The sequence below is a fragment of the Neofelis nebulosa genome, chromosome 13 (assembly GCF_028018385.1).
Source record: "Neofelis nebulosa isolate mNeoNeb1 chromosome 13, mNeoNeb1.pri, whole genome shotgun sequence".
NCBI lineage: Eukaryota > Metazoa > Chordata > Mammalia > Carnivora > Felidae > Neofelis > Neofelis nebulosa.
In genome coordinates, this window is record NC_080794.1 from 57095499 (window position 1) to 57115856 (window position 20358).

The 20358-nt window shown below is 36.9% G+C and overlaps 1 protein-coding gene across 11 annotated transcripts in view; it reads right to left on the reverse strand.

Moving 5' to 3' along the window:
* CPEB3 (cytoplasmic polyadenylation element binding protein 3) overlaps positions 1–20358 on the reverse strand; it is a 195719-nt gene that overhangs the window by 117492 nt on the left and 57869 nt on the right. For 9 of the 11 annotated variants that reach the window (XM_058697163.1, XM_058697157.1, XM_058697160.1 and 6 more), the window contains one exon: positions 7989–8148. In XM_058697163.1, coding sequence (XP_058553146.1) covers positions 7989–8148 — 160 coding nt within the window. The remainder of the gene's footprint in view (positions 1–7988; positions 8149–20358) is intronic. The other 2 variants (XM_058697155.1, XM_058697156.1) reach the window with 1 other exon arrangement.

Below are 20358 nucleotides of genomic sequence, written 5' to 3' on the forward strand. Positions count from 1 at the left end.
TGTGTGTGTGTATATGAGAGACAGTAATTAAAAATAGAAAAATCATCAACAATTGATGGATTCTGATGGGACTATTCTAATTTTACTATGAAGCATTATAGGACTTTCAATAAAAATTACTTAGTTTTTATTATTTTAAACTTTATTAGGAGGAAGACATTACATCTATGTCTAATTTTATGGAGACTCTTGTTAGCATTTATATTATAGTAAAATTAGTTTTCAGAATATATTTTAATGTTTTCCAGAGAAAAATCTTCCTATTAGTACACAACCATTTTTTAAATAATAGAATTGCCTACTTTATGTTTTTATTGATTTCATAGATCTTTTCACGTTTACTAGAAGCTAAGTATTAGTAGTTTCAAAAACTACCCATCGTTCAAAGACACATTTAATAGTATCTATGTATGTAACTACTCTATGTGTCTTATTTTTTCCCAGTTCCTAAGCCATTTTAGAGTCTAAAAATTATAATCTACCCCAGAGGCTACAAGTGCTATCTCCTACCACCACCTTGATCAGAACCTATAATACAAAAATTCGTCATGAGAAGAAGACTGACTCAACAGGGAGAGTTTACATTCTGGTTTTAGTTAGCTGCATCAATATTCTCTCCATTATTTTTAGATAATCAAACCTGATTTGGATTCGTTACCCCCAAATACTAATATCCATAAGAACTACATGTGATTTACTCATTGTATTGAGATGATACTCAAATTTAACAGTAAATAGTCACTGGAAAGTAAGCCTGAAAACCCAGCAAGAGTTCAAAATCACTGCCTAACAAAACATAAGGAAATGGCACATAGAGAGAATCTGTTCAATCTCTGACCAAGGAATACTCAGACATGGGTGTGGTTCCTAAAAAGCTAGAGGTGTTCCCTAGAATAATGAAGCGTTATCAAGAAAACCAAGCAAGCCCAAATTTACTTGATTCTCATTCAACTTCTTTTATTTCCTATGCTATGGTAAAAAAAAAAAAAAAAAAAAAAAAAAAAAAAAAAAAAGCATGTGGTTTACAATCACTACATCAAATAATAGTTTTTATATGTTTCTGGAACTACTGGTGTTCCCACACTTAGAGGGGTGCTTCTTTCTGTAGTTCTCCAGAAGTTGGGTCCTTTTTGGACCCTTTCCATGAGATCTTAGGACTCTTCAGCTTGAAAAGATGAAACCGAAAGGAAGCTCAGTAGTTTTCCAATTATTATCCTCTAGCCCACATTGATTACTTCCAATTCAATCTTTCTAAAGATGTAGCAGAAAGAAAGAAAGAAAGAAAGAAAGAAAGAAAGAAAGAAAGAAAGAAAGAAAGAAAGAAAGAAAGAAAGAAAAAGAAAAAAGGCGTAGGTGATGTTTTATACATGAAGGCATCAGTATTTGCTGAAAAGCAGAAAACTTTTTGCCTTTCCTGGTATCCTCCCTAATTCTGTTGGCCTCCTTGACTTCAGTGGATCTTTGGATCAACATCATCCACAAAAGATTTTATAAGAAACTCTGTCATGTCAGACCCATCAGAACCAATTATTTAAATACAATCTAATTGTTTCCCAACTAAATGCAAATTCTTTGTAGCAAAACAACTTATGGCTTCTTTAAGCTACTTTTTTTACCTCTTCAAAAATTAATGTTTAGATTATAAAATCCAATATATTTTCATCAGTGAAAAATTAGATAATACAGAAAAATGCAAAAACTAAGATCACCAATTAAAGACAAGCTCTGCCAACATTTTGACTTATAGTCTTCCAGTTTAAGAGGTATATATGTGCAAAAGTTCTTTTCTAAAATTAGAATTATTTTTTATTTTTTTCTTAATATATTTTGCATCCTAAATTTTACAGTTATTATGAGATTTTGAAGAAGAGAGAAAATATATAGCAGCAAAAGAAAAACTGATTCCAAATTCAGATGAGGCCATTTATTTTTTTCTTCCTTTTATCCAACAAATACTGCTGTTTAATCAGCTGTGAAAATAGAATCAAGTGTGTGACATCTGGTGATTTTTGTTAATGCAGTCTGGTGCTGCCAGCGTGACATTTTGTCACCTGTCCATGGTCTGCTATTTTTAAATTGTTCTTGTCAGCCAGCTATCTTTTAAGTATAGTGTAAAATATAAGGTTTCGAAAACTGAAAGGCATACTTGGCTTTACGGAGTTAAATGACGCTGTGGAAATCTGAGACTGTCCCACTTTCCCCACTGCACAGGGTCTGATAAATCGGGGTAAGAGGGGATAGAGGGAGAGGCTGGAGAATAGGGTTACACAGGTTTATCTAGACTGTAAAAACCACAGTCTCATAAGCTCAAGTCACATTCATATTTAAGAAGCTAGTCATAAAAAATGACCTCTACTGTTATTCAAAGTTTCAGAGTCCAACCAACCCATACTTTTATATGTCCCAAATAAAAATTGAAATTTTTATGAATTTCATAATTAATTATGAAAGCCACCTCTTTACTTCTGCAATATGTTATGAGATAAGGAACAACTACTGTATCTTTCTTTAACCATCCCCGTTTGCTCTAAAAAGTCAAGTCCTTCAGAGACTTTTACATAATAGAATGTAAGTGCTGTGTTCTAGAAAACGTTATAAGAAAAATACATATTCCGCTGGGTTGTATTTTCCACCAATTTTCTCTATAAAATTGAAGATACATTCCTTCAGGAAAAGAATCCACAAGATGCAATAATGTTATGCAAGAATACAATAAAATAGTGTTTTAAAGCCCTTTTAAGGAAAAATGATAAAAAGTTTGGCACTAAAATATTCTAACTATGTTCCAAAGAACTGAGAAACAAAAGCCGTGAGCTTAGACCTGAGGTCAAATCCTAGTTTCTTTTCATACCAGTAGTGGATAATTTTTGGCATGTTATTCGTTCCTTTGTGTCTATGTTTCCTCATTTCAGGCTCTACTCTATAAAACAGTTAACATCAGAATTTCTAGAATTTTCTTTTAAAACTCTCAGGTGATTACACTGCTGTATAAGAAGGACCACTGGGTAAAGTAATGGGAGGTACTAAAAAAAAAAAAAAAAAAAAAATCACTCAGCTTGTATTTACTGTCCTCCTCTTGAATAGAACCAGAACAATCACTTCTTGCTAACTCAGAATCTATGTCCCAAACAATTTCTGGACGCTGCTAACTTTTATACAAGACAAACTGATATGGGCCAGAGGTAGCACAAAAATAGAACTGGAGCACCAATGCAAGTAAGTAAAGAGACAGCATATTTCTGGAACAAACTAAATGTAATGAAGGTGCACTTTTTCTGAAACAAGGGAACCTCAACATTCCACAAAAGGGGCCAACTTTGTGAAAGGCTGTACAACACTAAATTTAAATTGTGATGAATAAAGAAAAATGCTTCCATAGTACCAAAAAGGGTGGCATTTCTTTCTTCCAAGCTTCTGTCAATTTAAATGTTTTAAAGCACTGTTATCAGGAGATAGCTATTTTTCCCCCAGATTCAGTATACATTTGAAAACCAAACGCTTCAATATCAGTTTCTCAACTGACACCTGCTCTTTTCATTTTTCAAATTTCAGTTCCATGAATAGTGAGGAAAGAGAAAATTCAAATATATAGAAATGTTTCATCAGGCACTAGAAATGTTTCATCAGGCACTACCCCCAACCCCTGGTTTCAGCTCAGGTCCAACTGAGTCACCCAGGCACCCCTCCTTAAGTGTCCAACTCCTGGTGTCAGCTCAGGTCACAATCTCACAGTTTCATGAGTTTGAGCCCTGCTTTGGGCTCTGAGCCAGCAGCATGGAGTCTACTTGGGATTCTCTTTCCCTCTCTCTCTGCATCTTCCCCACTTGTACTCTCTCTCTCAAGTAAATAAAAATAAACTTTTAAAAAATGAACAATAGGAAAAGTCATATATAATATGGGAAGAGACAATAGGTAAGTATTAGAGTGTTACTCTGCTACAACCCAGGACTGTTTGAGATCTTTAAGAAGCCAAAAAAAAAAAAAAATTGTCTAATTTTTATTTTAACAAGAGTGCTGTGATCTGATCAACACTACTAAACATATTTCTCAGGTGCTGTGAAGAAAGCTCAATTTGACTTTCCCTCTACATTACTTGACATTCTTATCATGGGGGAAGAAGTAGGGACCTTTTAAATTTTCCTACAAACATCTTCAAGGCTGACCTAGAAGTATAAATGTGACTGAAAAGCTGTTAAAGCTCTTTACTAAAACACAAGTCTTATTACTTCCTGAACTTCCCATGCTATCATTTCTCCCACTAACCCTTTTTCCCCACCGAAATCAACAGTACAGTTGAATAAGGGGATTTCTTATTGCATACATTTCTAAGATGAAATATCACTGTGAATATAGTTCATCAGGTTCACTTTATTTTTTTTTTTAATGTTTATTTATTTTTGAGAGAGAGAGAGAGAAAGTGCGCAAGTGGGGAAGGGCAGACAGAGAGGGAGACACAGAATCCAAAACAGGCTCCAGGCTCTGAGCTGTCAGCACAGAGCCCAACACAGGGCTGGAACTCATGAACCATGAAATCATGACCTGAGCCAAAGTTGGATGCTTAACCGACTGTTGCCACCCAGGTGCTCATCAGGTTCACTTTAAATACATCATGAAGTACTTTATTTTTCATGAATGTGATATCCTGTTTTATTATATTTTCTTCACATTATTTAGATACACAATTTTGGAAAGCCAACACAACTTAAGAGAATTATTTTTCTTTCTCCTTTAGGTGGTTTTTGATAATGACAAAATGTTTATCCTTCAATAATTACTATGGCAAATTATCTGTGTATGGCAAATACAAAATTTCGACAACTTGCATTTAAAAGCTTTTAACATAGAGCGGCAGTCTAGCTAGAAGGAAGTAAATATTGTAGGAATATAAGGTTTAATTCATTATCTAGGCTAGGCAGTAGGCACACCACTACCACTGCCAGCAAAAAAAAATCATAGTTTCTAGTGTCAAGAACTTTATCTGACCTTCATAGCCACTCCATGAAGTAGGTACTTTATTTCAATGATGAGGAAACTAAGGCTTTGAAGAGACTAATTTATCTAAATCGATAGCCAACTAGAGGCAGAGCCAGGATTCAAATCCAGGTTTGAATGACTACAAAGTCAGAAAGGCCGAGTTGAAATTTAATCTCCTACAAAGAGAATATAAAATGCCTCGAAGAATGTTAATAAAAATAATAATCTTTACTATCTCTAGGTAGTAAGCCTCAGATTATTTTTTCACTTTCCTTTTTGTCTTTTTATGTACTATCTGAATTTCCTATAATGAGTAAGGAAGTATTTTTTTCCCCTGGAAGAAAACTGAGCTCCAGGAAATAAACCAAAACAAGCATACAAAAAAACCTAAATATGATTCTGTAACTTGAGTTTTGAGACCCTCAAAAAAGTGTTCCCACGTTCAAGTGGGAGAAGAATATATTAAAGGTAGGAGGAAAAACAGGATGGAATAGAGGGAAGCATTTCTGGACAGACTCATAGAGAAGCCATATGGTAAGTCCCCTAGCCTACTACCTTTCTCTTAAAGTTCCATTCACCTACATGTTTACATCTTTTGACCCAGAGATCTTGTCTATGAATTTACCTTAAAGAAAAACTAGGTGCAAGAACTCATTCATGGCAGCATTACCTATTACGGAGAAAAAGCTGGAAACAACCTAAGTGTTCAAAGTGAAGGCCTTTTAATAAATTATAAAGACCAGATAAAAATATGGATACAGAAAATATCCAAAAATATGGATGCAGAAAAATAAGGATACACTATCACAATGTTTACTTTTTTCAGTTACATTTTTATTATAATTTTCTCCATTTTTAAAGTCAAAAATTATTTAAAATATTTCCTTTAAAATGCCAGCATCATAATTATGTTATTAGAAGTAATAAGAATCCAATACACGGTGCCATAAGTTAGGTCTAAAAGTCTCCCGGCTGGAAAAGGGAAGCAGGAAGCCTCAACACGCTAACCAGAGGACAATGACATGGTGAAGTAATTGACCATGGGAAGCAGTCCATTCACAGGAAATCAAGGTGGGTGGTATAATGAACAGAAAAGTTGCAAGCATATTGAAGCTATAAAAAAGTACATATTATGAGCCTTCCAACTTATTAGGACATATTATAAGTACAATACAGAAGACTTTCACAGATGAAACCTCATATTTCCAAGTGTGGCAGAGAAATATATGTAGAGGCAACTGGATATGCATTAAAAAAGGAGCGCCTGGGTGGCTCAGTCGGTTGGGCATCCGACTTCAGCTCAGGTCATGATCTCACAGCTTGTGAGTTCGAGCCCACATCGGGTTCTGTGCTGACAGCTCAGAGCCTGGAGCCTGCTTTGGATTCTGTGTCTCCCTCTCTCTCTGCTTCTCCCCCATTCATGCTCTGTCTCTCTCCAAAATAAACAAACGTCAAAAAAAAAATTTTTTTTAAAGGGGCCACCAAAACTGGAATAAATATACATTATCCTGTAGCGAAGGACCTTCCTTACACTTTGCCAGTGCTGCTCTCAACAGCGCAGGATAGCTCCTATGTAAACAACATTCACAAAATTCTGGAAAATTATTTTACAGACTATATTGTAAGATCCTTTCATAATCTTTTATTGCTGGAAGAATTCAGACCAAGATAAAACAGGTATGCATAAAGAACAAGGGCTGAATATTTTAGAATAATTAGGAGAAGCTTATAGCTGTTCATGGTAGAGAAGGAAGACAAATGTAGCCTTAGAAGACACTAAAAACACAAAATAGTCTGTGAATATCATTAGGGTTTTTTTTTAACACCATTCTCACTTCTAAGTGAAACAGGCTTTAAATTACCATATACCTAATCTTTCAACTGAGGAAAGACGTGGTAACAGTGACTAAATATAACAATGAATAAATGAGAGGGGTTTTTTTTTTTCTACTTCTGAAGTAGACTACAGCTTTTAAAATACAGCTTTTCTCAAAATGCTTTATTTTCTTCATAGCCTGTTAACTACCTTCTTTTCACTGGAAATTGAGGAAAGCAGCAGAAAATCATGAGTATGACAAGAAAATGATGAAATGGATTTCTGAGGTGGCTTGAGGAAATGATGATCAGGTGGCCATAGTCAGTCACACCCTATATAAAAAAGCCTGGAGAGAACCAGAGGAGATCAAATTCTTCACAGCTCCGGAGAACATAAGGGTTCTTAAAAGATGGGCATCCTTGTAGCCAACTCTTCCCAGTTTTCAGATATTTTGGCTCTAAATCCAAGTGTAGTGGATATTTCCACAGGAAATTTCCATTACAGTATTTTAAAATATCACAGGGCCCCTAAAAAGCCCTACAGCACATAAAAAGAACTATCTGTAATTATGAATGTGACATCAACTGCTAACCTGAATTTACAGGGGCTCTAAAAATAGGAAGTCCTAATATGGCTGACCTTGGGACTTTCTGCCTTATATTTAACCCAAAACATTTACACACTTTAAGACATTTTCCTTCTGTTTTAGTCTTAAGACTGTTCAAAGAATCACTGGCTGGCTCTTAAGTCTGTGTCATGATCCTTGCTACACTAGGAAAGTGATTATATTTTAACAAAATGGAACTCTTTCCTATGAAGTTTTCTGAAGTAGTCTTTGGAGACTGATTTACTAAGTCTCATATTTCCTTGCAGTATACTTTGACTTAAATGAATTATCCAGGTTCAGCTAAAGGATTCCAAATGCACAAAGTCCAGAAAACTTGCCTTCTGGTCTCATGCTACCCAACACATGCTTCTGCCAGACATTATGATTAAAGCAGTCAACCTTGATTATTGTAGGTAGCTGAACCCAGCTTAAAAAAACAAACAAAACAAAAAACAAAAAAACTTTAAACACATTCCACAGTGCTTTACAGAAGCAAACAAAAACAAACGGGAAAAAAAAAATCACAATTATTAAAAAGCTGATTTTTGTTTAAAACACCAAGCAAGGAATGGACATATGAATATTCCTAACCTGCAAAATGATTCCTCCACATTATATCAGCGAAACTCATTGGTGGGCCACTGGGAGGGTAGTGTTTACCTTTCAGAGGCTCATGATCAGTCCTTATCATATCCATTAAGGAGTTCTCCAACGAGTGCAAGTTAAAAGTGTCATAGGGCCTACTCCGGTCCTAAAAATAAAAACACAGAACAAGACAATAAATAAAATTACTACATAAAATTAATACTACATCATTTGCTTCTTGCCATGGATTAATAACATGAATAAAAGTTCCAGATCTAATAACACACATTCTTTTCATTAAGAATGATGATTTGGCATTCCTCAGCACTGTGTAAGTTTAACACAAGTTTCTGTAATTGCATTCTTTCTTCCCCATATTCTTTAATGTTTATGTCCTGCTACTTCAGACTTTCTCTCAAATGAACTAAAAGAGTAAATTCCAAAGAGCCCAGTGAATTGGCTTTGCCCTCGGCCCTTCACTTCAGCCTCCACTGTCAAATAGACATTCTATTCAAATGAATACAGAATTTTTTTTATCTAGAGTAAGTCCATAATTAAAAACTTTTAGTCTACAAACAGAATCGCTTTTCTGAAAATTCAGAAGGTGGCTGTAGTTTTGATGTAATTTTATTGGGTATCTTTAATAATTACTACTGATAAGTTCTATACATTGGATATACTCTCTAAAATTTAAAATGTGTCCAAAGTACTACTAAAATTACCTTTTAAAATGCACTCACCTGAAAAAACTTTAACTCTAGGTAGTGTTTTCATGATACTAGAGTCAAAAACATTTTGAAAACAGAGCTAACACTAACTGAAGAAAAAAATCATTGTTCCACCCACATTTCAATCAAGCCCATGGGAGACCATCATGTACAAATCATTTTTTAGTAGTCTGAGCTAAAAGGAAGTGCAACTCATAGCCTAACTTAACATTATAGATTTAACTGGCTTTTAAGAAAAGCAAAACAAACACATACTTCAACAACCACACCAAATCAAACTATTGCAATGACAGATTATTTTCAGGGTCCTGAACAGCTGATCCAGCATGCACATGATCATTTATCGTCTCCAATGAACAGAATAAATGACTGTCAGGTAAAAACCTCAACTTCAATGACCATTTTCTAGCTTAAGTGTTAACTCTTGAGAAGCTGTTTTTCTTCTGGCTTCTGGAAAGCATAGCAGTGTATCTATCTACCTAGGGAGGCAGAAAGGAAAGTGGCATTTCCTCAGCACTGAGCATAAAGGAAAAATCAGAGGGGTATTAAATGAATGCGGTATGTATATATGCAGGTGCTAAGAAAAGCCCTGAACTGAGAACTAGGAGGCAAGAGTACTAGAATAACTACTGTCAACTGGGGACTTTGGGGTACATCATGATCTACCTCTCCAGTCTGTGCCTGAAATTCCTTCCTTTATACAAATGTGAAGACTGAACTTAGAGTATGTCTAATATCTCTTATAACACTATATATATATATTTTTAACTCAGAGATGAGGAGTAGGGGTGGAGGGTACAGATGTTTTCAAATGCCAGAGACAGAAATTCCATTTTTACAAACCTTTTTTTTCCCCCCAAATGGAGCCACCTTGCTCATTTTATTTTAGAGAGAGAATGCGTAAGCAGGAGAGAGAGGCAGAGAGAGAGAGAGAGAGAGAGAGAGAGAGAGAGAGAGAGAGAGAGAGAGAGAGAATATCCCATGCTCAGCGCAGAGCCCAACACAGGGCCCCATTCCATGACCCTGGGATCATGACCTGAACTGAAATCAAGAGTCGGACACTCAACCAACTGAGCCACCCAGGTGCCCCATTTTTACAGTCCTTTAATGCACAAGTCAAGGGCCAAGTCCTGTTACTAGGCCCTGGTGACTCAGAGGTGAATGCTGCAACCTAGTCCCTATGTGCAAGTAACTAGTAGAAAGAGACACAACCCATTAAAATTAGAGAATTACAGGTGTTTTGACAGGAGAATGTGTACAGTACAACAGACACTAAGTCAAGTCTATTTCTTAAAGAACATGAATGTGTGTATTGTAATTTTTTTTTTAAATCACATCCTGTAAAGTCCTAGGTGTTCTGAATCTAGACCTGCCATCTGATCAGGTACGAGGCTTGTCTTAGTTATCCTTAACGGTCTTCAGTATTCTCATTGGTAAAATGGGATCTTACCTGTGAGGATTAGGTTGAATTTACATATTTATTTTTCTCACACTGTGTTTGCTGAAAGGCAAGCACTCAACTTTTCTTAGTTTACTGCCACTGCCCCCCCCACTTGCTACCTTCACCTCATTTTTTTCTTTTTAACACTCATCAACTGTCTACTGTTGGATAAGAAAGAGACGTGGAATATTTTCTTTGGCTCTCCATTTTGCTCTTTATATAATTCAAGAAGGTCTTGTCTTTTACCTTTAAGGTCTTCTTGCAGATCATTTGTTTTCCTCTGGGTTCAAGTTATCAGTGGAAACTCCAATTACTTAGGGAATAAAGCTGAATTTCCAGAAATGCAGGCTTATCTGTCTCCATAAGAGGTACCATATTCTTTGTCCAGAGAAAAAGCCACAGGTGAAAAAAAGAAGTGTGCTGATGAGAAGTCAAAATGACAACCTATTTCTGGCACTGACAATCCTGGAATGGAGGTCCGGGAGCCTTCTAACATATTTTCAGGGTCCTGAAACTTCTCACTAGAGTCCTGCAGACATGGGGCTGTTTCAAAAAAGGCTGATAAGCGGGGCACCTCGGTGGCTCAGTCCGTTAAATGGTCGACTTTGGCTCAGGTCATGATCTCACAGTTCGTGAGTTCGAGCCCCACATTGGGCTCTGTGCTGACAGCCTGGAACCTGCTTCAGATTCTGTGTGTGTCTCTCTCTCTGCCCTTCCCCCACTCTTGCTCTGTCTCTGTCTCTATCTCTCTCTCTCAAAAATAAACATTAAAGGGGTGCCTGGGTGGCTCAGTCAGTTAAGCATCCGACTTCGGCTCAGGTCATGATCTCACAGTTTGTGAGTTCGAGCCCTGCATCGGGCTCTGTGCTGACAGCTCAGAGCCTGGAGCCTGCTTCGGATTCTGTGTCTCCCTCTTTCTCTGTCCCTTCCCTGCTCATGCTCTGTCTCTCTCTGTCTCAAAAATAAATAAACATTAAAAATAAAATAAAATAAACATTAAAAAAAATTTTTTTTAAAGGCTGATAACATGAAGGGACTATAAAAAATGACTGTTTGAAGGCATTCAAGGATTTTTCCAGCCAGGACCGTTTATTTTTTTCATTTAACTCTTGATATAACCCATCAAGATAGATAACAACATACACATTTTACACATGAGGAAGGTGAGCTTCAGAGAAGATTCCAGCCTAGATCTGACCTCAAAGCCAATACCTACATCTGTCCGAAGAACTTGATCTAATCCATACAGGACAGTAAAGAAGCACTGCATTGCAGTTAACTACCAACGAAATGACCTTCTTGGCAAGATGGTAGTGAATTCCCATCAGAAGACAATATCGGATATTAGATGACTATCTGTCAGGAAAATTGGAGGGGGGTGTTTTGGTGGGGACTTATGCCTCTGAAATGGTTCTCAAACTTGTCAGATTGTCAAAAATCACATGTAGAAGGGTTAACATGTAGGTTCCTGGGCTCCAGCTAAAACCAACTTAACCACAATTTGAAAAGAAATAAATGTCCTAGGAGACTCTTTTCACTGGCTATATTTGAGAGCCACTGGACTGGATGACTCTTTAAGGTACACCCTTTCACCTGCATCTGATCGGTAAAATGGGACAGTAAAGTGAGGGAGGGACTGGAAGGATAGCAGCAGGAAATAAACAAGCCTGGCCACTTTGCCAAGGGTTAGCTTTGCAGTCTTCCAATGGATTGTGGGCTAGGACAGCAATTGGTGGTCTGAAATCAGACATCAGATTTTCTAATTCTGGCTCTGCCATGGGCTGCCATGTCATTCTGAACAAGTTTCTAAGCCTTGGTTATCTTCATCTATAAAATAATGATGATTTTTCCCTTTGGTTTTTTTGTTGTTGTTGTTTTTTTTTAGTACCTAATGACAATGTACAACAAGGCATCTGTATAGTGGTGGCTACTGGAATATTAGGGAGAACACAAAGAGACTTCTAGGATGCCACCTTAGAGTACTGGGACATATATTTAAAAACCAAGAGGCTCTCTAGTGCTCAACACATGAAAACATGATATGCGAAATGCAGGACAGAATTTGCACAGGCTTTGTTCACTGAAGTGAACAAACTTCAGCGCTGAGACTTATTTTCTCATTAAAATTTATTTATCTATGCCTCATTGATTTATATTTGCAGCATTCTATTCATCCTCTTTGTTTTATAAGTAAACATTACTAAAAACAACTGATTAACCAGGAAGCCTACAAGAAACAGAACAAAAAGGATAGAAAAGCTATAAAATTTGCAGCAAAATTCAAACAAATTATACATAGAGAAAACTAGACCATAATTTATCATTCAACAACAAGAGTTACAAGTGACAACTAACCTTTAAAATATTTTTAATAAGCTTTGTTTCCCTATAGAGGGAAAATAAGGAAAATATCTTTTTTTCATTTGTTTTTAATAAGCAAACACACCGGGAAGTATTAGAACATTACATTTATAAATGATGCATCCCATTATTGACTCCTTTTCTTTGAAGATAACCAATGGCAAATGTTATCAGTTAGTTGTACATGGAGGTAGCACACTCCCATTGTACAGTTCACTAGCCCTGCTTTTATTCTTCCCTCAACTTGACTTAATATTAGTAAATCTATCAAGTACTTAATATGTGCCTGCCACTATCCTAAGCATGCTACATGCAATCTCTCATAACTCTATGAGGTAGGTAACTTTTACCTCCCTTTTGTAAGTTAAGCAATTAAATCTTGGTGAGATTAAGTAACTGGCCCAATATTACAGAGCAGTAAGCAACAGAGCCAAGGTTCCAATCCACTCAAATCTAGACTGTACTCTTAAGGACTCTCACTCTACTGCCTCCCTGACTTCCTCCTACTCCCTCAACCTTTAATCCTTTTCACAAATACCCCCCTCAACCTAATCCTAACACAATCAGAAAGAGGCCTCTTTGACTACCACCCTGCTACATAGGCAACCTAATATAATCCTCATCCACCCTTAGTCGATTAACTCTTGTTCAAAGGACAGTTAAATTCAAGAAGTAGCTTGATCTACACTCCAGCAGAGCCACAAGCCCACCTCTATCAGTCCTATCCCACTCACCTGCCTTTTTCTTGAGAGAAAAATCTAGGACCCTTTTCTACCCTTTCTGGCTTATCCCCAGACATATCCTCTCCTAGAGATACAAGGTAGAAGGCTGCAAGGACCCAAGAACATCTGAGAAAAAAAGCAGCTCTGGAACCAAATGATAAAATTAATCATTATGCCTACTATGTGCCAGGAACTGGGCCAACTGCTTTAGAGCCATGATCTTAATCTTCAGCACAACCCTATAGGGCCAGCATTATCTCCATCTCACAGAGGAGAGAGCTAAGTTCACAAAGGTTATATAACTGCTCAAAGTCACAAAGCTGGACAGAAATCAGGATGTGAACCCAGGTCTATGACTTTCAAGTCCAGGCCAGTAATGTTCCAATGTTTCTCCACTGATCAGTTGCTTTGTGTTCCATGAACAATGGGGACTTGGTAGCAAAAAAAGGGACACAGACAGGATCAAAAAGCAAAAGGTGGTTAGATGTTTGAATGGGCTAGGAAAGAATAAATGGGGTCGTGCAATAATATAGAAAAACAAGAGGAGGCATTCCTGAAGGAAGGCTTTTACATTTATCATATGGTTTCAACATATGTATGGATAAAAGATTTCAAAGTTAAATACATTCAACACATAAGGGATTAACCCACAAAATTAGCCATTTCTGAATTTCCATCCTACTGCTCTTATTTTCTAATGAATTTATATTATTTGAAACTACCTCAGGTCCCTATCTACACTATAAACACTGTTTAATGGTAATTAATATGTTTTACCTATTTTATTTTTTTTTTCAACGTTTTTTTTTAATTTATTTTTGGGACAGAGAGAGACAGAGCATGAACGGGGGAGGGGCAGAGAGAGAGGGAGACACAGAATCGGAAACAGGCTCCAGGCTCCGAGCCATCAGCCCAGAGCCTGACGCGGGGCTCGAACTCACGGACCGCAAGATCGTGACCTGGCTGAAGTCGGACGCTTAACCGACTGCGCCACCCAGGCGCCCCTGTTTTACCTATTTTAAATGAGTATTTAATCACATAACTAACACATAAACACATTCTTCCTGAACACACAGAAACAAAAGACCATTACATTAAAAGCTAGTCTCCAATCCTGCCTTCTTGCGCTCTTCAGATGACTATGTACATTTGGCATGTATTCTTTGAGATGTTTAAAAATATATTCACACACACACACACACACACACACACACACATCCATAGAAAAATGTTTTATGTTATTTCTTCCCCTAAACACAGAAGTATGCCTACTGTTCTACAATTGCTTTCTTGGACCAGGATTGTGCTTCTGAGGTAGGCCTCTTTTATATATATATGGGATATATATATTCTTGTCTCTCACCAACCCAACCATATACACATCCTTCCTACAAAGTAAATGCTCAGTTTTCTCAAATTTTCTGTTCTGGTCCTTTAAGCGCATCCCTTCCATGCTTGGTCTACTTTGGCAAAATGGTTTTCTGACCTCCAGTTTCTAGGAAAGATACTAACAATGAAACATAAGAATCTATGGAACTTATAAATCCTGGGTAAAAACCAAAGAGCCAATACGTCCAAAAGTTCAACATGCAGTTATTTCAAGCATAGAATCTGCTTAAGAGTATCATAAAGAATAGACAGGACATTTAATAATGAATACTAGATAGGGGCAGCAAACAATTAGATGAACAGTAATATAAAACTTCTATGTATCACAAAATAGAAATCTAGAAATTTATAGTTCTAAACTAATTACTGCCATTATTTGTCAGAACCTATCAAAAACATGAGATTCCTACATCAAATTGAACTTTTACTATTGAGCAGCTTGACATACATTTGCCCTAAGATTAAAACCTTTCCCAAATAAAGGAAAACCTGTCACTCATATGAAGGAAAGGGAAAAACAAAAACTTTTCAAATGCAGATTTTTATCCCATACTCAGTGAGTACCAAGTCTTTCAGTCCCCACAGACAAAATAATAGCCCTCTGGAAAGCATGACTATAGATTCTTCTTGTCACTCAATAGCAAGTAAACAATGCTCCTTGTATCTAACCTAAAGTCCTTACAAAGCTGAGCCTTCTCCTTCTTTATCCTCAGAAGAGAAATAACTGATCAGCACCTGCTATGAATTTTAACATTCTTTAGGATTATTGTTAAATCCAGTCTTCCACATAAGAATTCTCCAGACCCTTCAACATAGCCTGGGATACAATTAGGGTATACAAAGAAATTATGACTTCCTCATCTTTTTCTTCTTGAGGTTGACTAATTCCAGTTTAACCTTTTTCTATTAGGTTATATTTTTCCTTGTTGCTAACAGCAAACTAACCAAGAACTAACCAAGGTTCTTTAAAAAAAAAAGGGGGGGGGGCAAGTTAACAAAAGCAAGAGGATAGTTTCACCCAACAACCAGAGGAGCACGACAACCTGAAGCACAATCAGCAATTTTCACCTAGCCTCTTCCAGCTCCCTGCCATCCCCAATCTTCCTTCAAAGCTCTTCTCACTGGTGTGCCACATACATTCAGATAAGCAGCCCAGTTTATCAGACACTGGAAAACATGACTTTGGGATCACCTTATTCGCTTGAAATAACTTACATATGAAGGCCAGATCTAGCTAGACAAATGGTGAAGAGGTAAACTGGACAAAAAGTACAAATGCTTACTGCTATGACCTCTGACTATGGTAAACAGTTCAGAGCTATGTATATACGCACTTAAAAAAAAAATAGGAGCAGATGTACAGGTTAGCAATATGTTGGGTAAAAGGCAGAAAGGCAGACCTAGGGAGGATACAGAAAGGGAGAGAAATAAATACAATGGTCAAAAAAGCAGGCTTCAAGGAACTACAAAAGTTAAAGTTGCCCCTTTCCTTGATTATTGTGTATATATGACTAGCTTACCCCAAATCACTAGGTTGTGAGTCAGCAGAATATCATCCCAAGCAGTTTATTAGGCATTAGTTTATAAGGCATGATAATGTAGGGGGGAGTTTGACTTTTGCAACCAAAACCTATCTTAGAACATTAGGCAAAAGTACATGTAGCTCCTTGGGGCACTTGGGTGGCTCAGTCAGTTAAGAATCAGACTCTTGGTTTCAGCTCAGGTCATGATCTCACAGTTGGTGAATGCAAGCCCCACATCAGGCTCTGAGCTGGTAGCGCAGATCCCTGCTTGGGACTTCCTGTCTCCCTCTCTCTCTGCCCCTCCCCTGATCGTGCTCTGTCTCTCTCTCAGAATAAATAAACATGAAAAAAAAAAATTTTTTTTAAGTGCATATAGCTCCTCATATTGTTTTCTTTTTACTAATCATAAATGTCAAAACCTTTCCACGGTATAGTTGAGACTCTCCTTCTCTGCCCCAATATTTTAACTCCAGGTAATTAGCACTAACTCTGTATTGTTATTACTTCTTTACATGCCTATCAACAAATTGTAAATTCTATGGGAGCAGAGACATATCTTACATTCCCATTAACTAGCAGAGGGCACATCACAGGCATACAGTAAATGCTTGTTTTGCACTTAAATCATCCTTCTGAAGGTTTCAAATTACATGATTTTTTTCATTTAAAACTAACAAAGAACTGCACACCTATTAGAATGGCTAAAAAGCCAAGAAAACCCCTGACAATTCCAAATGTTGACTAGGTCACAGAACACCAGAAATCTCCTAAATTACTGGTAGGAATGCAAAATGGTACAGCCACTTGAGAAAAACAATTTAGTAGTTACTTAAAAAGTTAAATCTTACCCTAAATCATACAACCTAGCAACCCTACTCCTAAGTATGTACCCAAGATAAATAAAAACACATGTCCATACAAAAACTGTATATAAATGTTTATAACAACTTTATTTTTTTTAATATGAAATTTATTGTCAAACTGGTTTTCATACAACACCCAGTGCTCATCCCAACAGGTGCCCTCTTCAATACCCATCACCCACCCTCCCCTCTCTCCCACCCCCCATCAACCCTCAGTTTATTCTCAGTTTTTAAGAGTCTCTTATGGTTTGGCTCTCTCCCTAACTTGTTTTTCCCCCTTCTCCTCCCCCATGGTCTTCTGTTAAGTTTCTCAGGATCCACATAAGAGTGAAAACATATGGTATCTGTCTTTCTCCATATGACTTATTTCACTTAGCATAACACTCTCCAGTTCCATCCACATTGCTACAAAAGGCCATATTTCATTCTTTCTCATTGCCAAGTAGCATTCCATATAACAACTTTATAAAGTAACTTTATTCATAATTTCCCTAAACTGGAAACTACCCAAATGCCCATCAACTGGTAAACTGATAAACAAATTTTGCTACATCCACATAATGAAATATTATTCAGCAATAAAAAGAAACAAAGTATTGATATGTGATGTAACATAGATAAGACTTGAAAACACTATAAGGGAAAGAAGCCAGTCACAAAGGATCACATGTTGAATAATTTCCAATTATATGAAATATCCACAATAGGCACATTAGCCATAGAGACAGAAAGTGGAGTGGTAATTGACTAGGGCTGGGGTAGTCGAGGGAATTGACTGCTATTGGTTATGTGGTTTCCCTTTTGCGGGCAATGAAAACATTTTAGAATTAGAGAGTGATTAGTGACTTATATTTTTTGTAAATATACTAAAAACCATGTTATTTAAATAAAAATTTAAAAGGTCAATGAACTTTATAGTATGTTAATTATATCTTAATGCCTTTTTTTTTTTTTAAGTTTTTCTAATGCTTTAATAAGAACGATGATACCACCTGAAAATCATCTATTTTAGGTATAGGTCATAAGATATAACAACCTTCCTCAGCTATGAATGGAGGAAGGCAAAGTTTTGACTATAGCTGTTCCATTCAGGAGCCACAACAGGACTCAGGCAATAAAACCTAAACCAGACAGTAGTAAAGCTCAAAAGGCAACTATTGCCAAATAACTAATGCCATCCATTGTTACAATGTGTGTCATTTACACTTCTAAGGATGTCTTTAAAGCTCCTGCAGAGACCTACAAGCAGTTAATGACATTACCCACAAACAGCATCTTCTCATGTCTCCCACTGTTTCTGAATTTTTTATATTTCAGAGATTCCAGTCTTAGAATGATGTGCTGTGTCTTCAGAGACCCAGCTCATCCCATTTGTAACCAGGGCACATTTTAAGAAGGATATGCTCCAGTATCTACCTAGAACTATTATTAGGCCATAAAAGATACCTACATTTATAAACACCAAAGGAGGCCCTGCTCCCATTCATTTCAATGGTCCTTTGATTTGAATCCACAAATACCAAAGTCTGCCCACCCTGCTGCTGTTCATTTCAATTGCTGTTTGACTTGAGTGGATAAATGGGGAGTTACACAGCAGAAATTTACAGATTCACTGGCATCTGACAGGGGCCACGATGTGAAACTTCTGCTGTGGTCCCTGTTATCTTCTATGGTCCCTGTATTTAAAACCTGAGCAGCAAAACACAGCTGCTTTTATGCAAACAGTCCTATGGCAATGAAAGCAATAAAGGAACAACTGTGCCGATTTGATCTAGCAGCTAAGGTTCTTCCCCCTTTCAGAAACCAAGGTGATGCCATGCCCAGTGCACACACAGATTAAGAGTGATGGACTTCTTCACTGTCACTCCCCTGCCACGACTGGAGAGGTCACCAATGTACATGTGTGTTTATTTTTAAGCAGGGAACTTGGTAAATACCAAAAAAATTCACTCCAAGTTGATGAACTGGGACCAGAAGAGGAGAAGCACATTAGTTTTTCTCGTTTTCGAACCCTTTTCTTCTAATGGAAGGAGAAGGGAAAACAAACAAAAGCCTACATCTCAAGTTTACTGTACAATTCTGATTCCAGATAGGAACAGTAATAAAAACAGATTAAGTAACCAAATATAATAGGATAGTATGGTCAAAAGCCCAAACTGCCTTAACCATTTTTAAAGCTTCATTATTTCTGAATTTGAGCAGGCTTACGCCCTTAGCCTCCTTTAGGCCCAACCCGTCTCCGATAGAAGATAATGCTGGTTTCTAAAAATATCAATCTGCCTCCACCAATGTGCCTCTAGGGAGGGAGAAATGGATGTGTATACTGCTTTTCATAACAAGCCTCGTATAATTTGTCATAGCTACCATAGACTGGATGATTAATATGTGCCAAAACCTGTGCTGAGTACTTTACTTAGATTACTTTATTTGGGGTACCTGGGTGGCTCAGTCGGTTAAGTGTCCAACTCTTGGTTTCGGCTCAGGTCATGATCTCAAGATTCATGGGTTCGAGCCCTACATTGGGCTCTGCGCTGACAGTGCATGGAGCCTGCTTGGTATTCTGTCTCCCTATCTCTCTCAAAATAAAGTTTAAAAAATTATTTTAAAAATTAATCTTTACAACTGTGCTAAAAGGTAGATATTACAATCTTTATTTTACAGATGAGGAAACTAATTATTAAATGCAGTCCTTCATACAAATCAGGTGCCCTTGAAGAAGACTACACACGAATTATTTGTTATGTAAGCATTCCAGGAAGAAAAGAACATTTATAAATCCTTAACCTAATCTTCAATTTAAATGTTATCACATTTAAGATGAACATACTAAAGCATCTAAATGAAAAGCATCTACATTTATTAAAATATTTGGTATTTAGAAGATTTAAAAAATTCACTTTAAAATAAAGTCTGTATAATTCTAGTAATGCTACTTTAAGGTACTTCAGAGATCTTAACATAAAATGCAACAATTTAGATTAAGGGAAGTTCAGTCAGAATTTCCAAAATGTCCACAACACAGAATGTTTTTTAGAAGAACAGCTTTCTTTATTACTTTCAAATGTTAATGCTAACAAAATTTTGCTGTGGGTGTTGAGGGCTGTTTTACTCTTTCTTCACTTATTCCACATAGATTTATTGGGAACTTTAATGTGCCAAGCATTAAAGATTAAAAAATTAAGAGAGGCATATATAACAAGAAGCCAGCTGTCTAGTTTACAAATCATTACCATATAATGAGGTAAATGCAATGACACAGCTATGTGCTTGGAATTATGGGAGCACAAATGATGGAGAGATTGAAAAGGAGAGGCACAGTGACTTGCACAGACATCTGAGCCCAACTTCT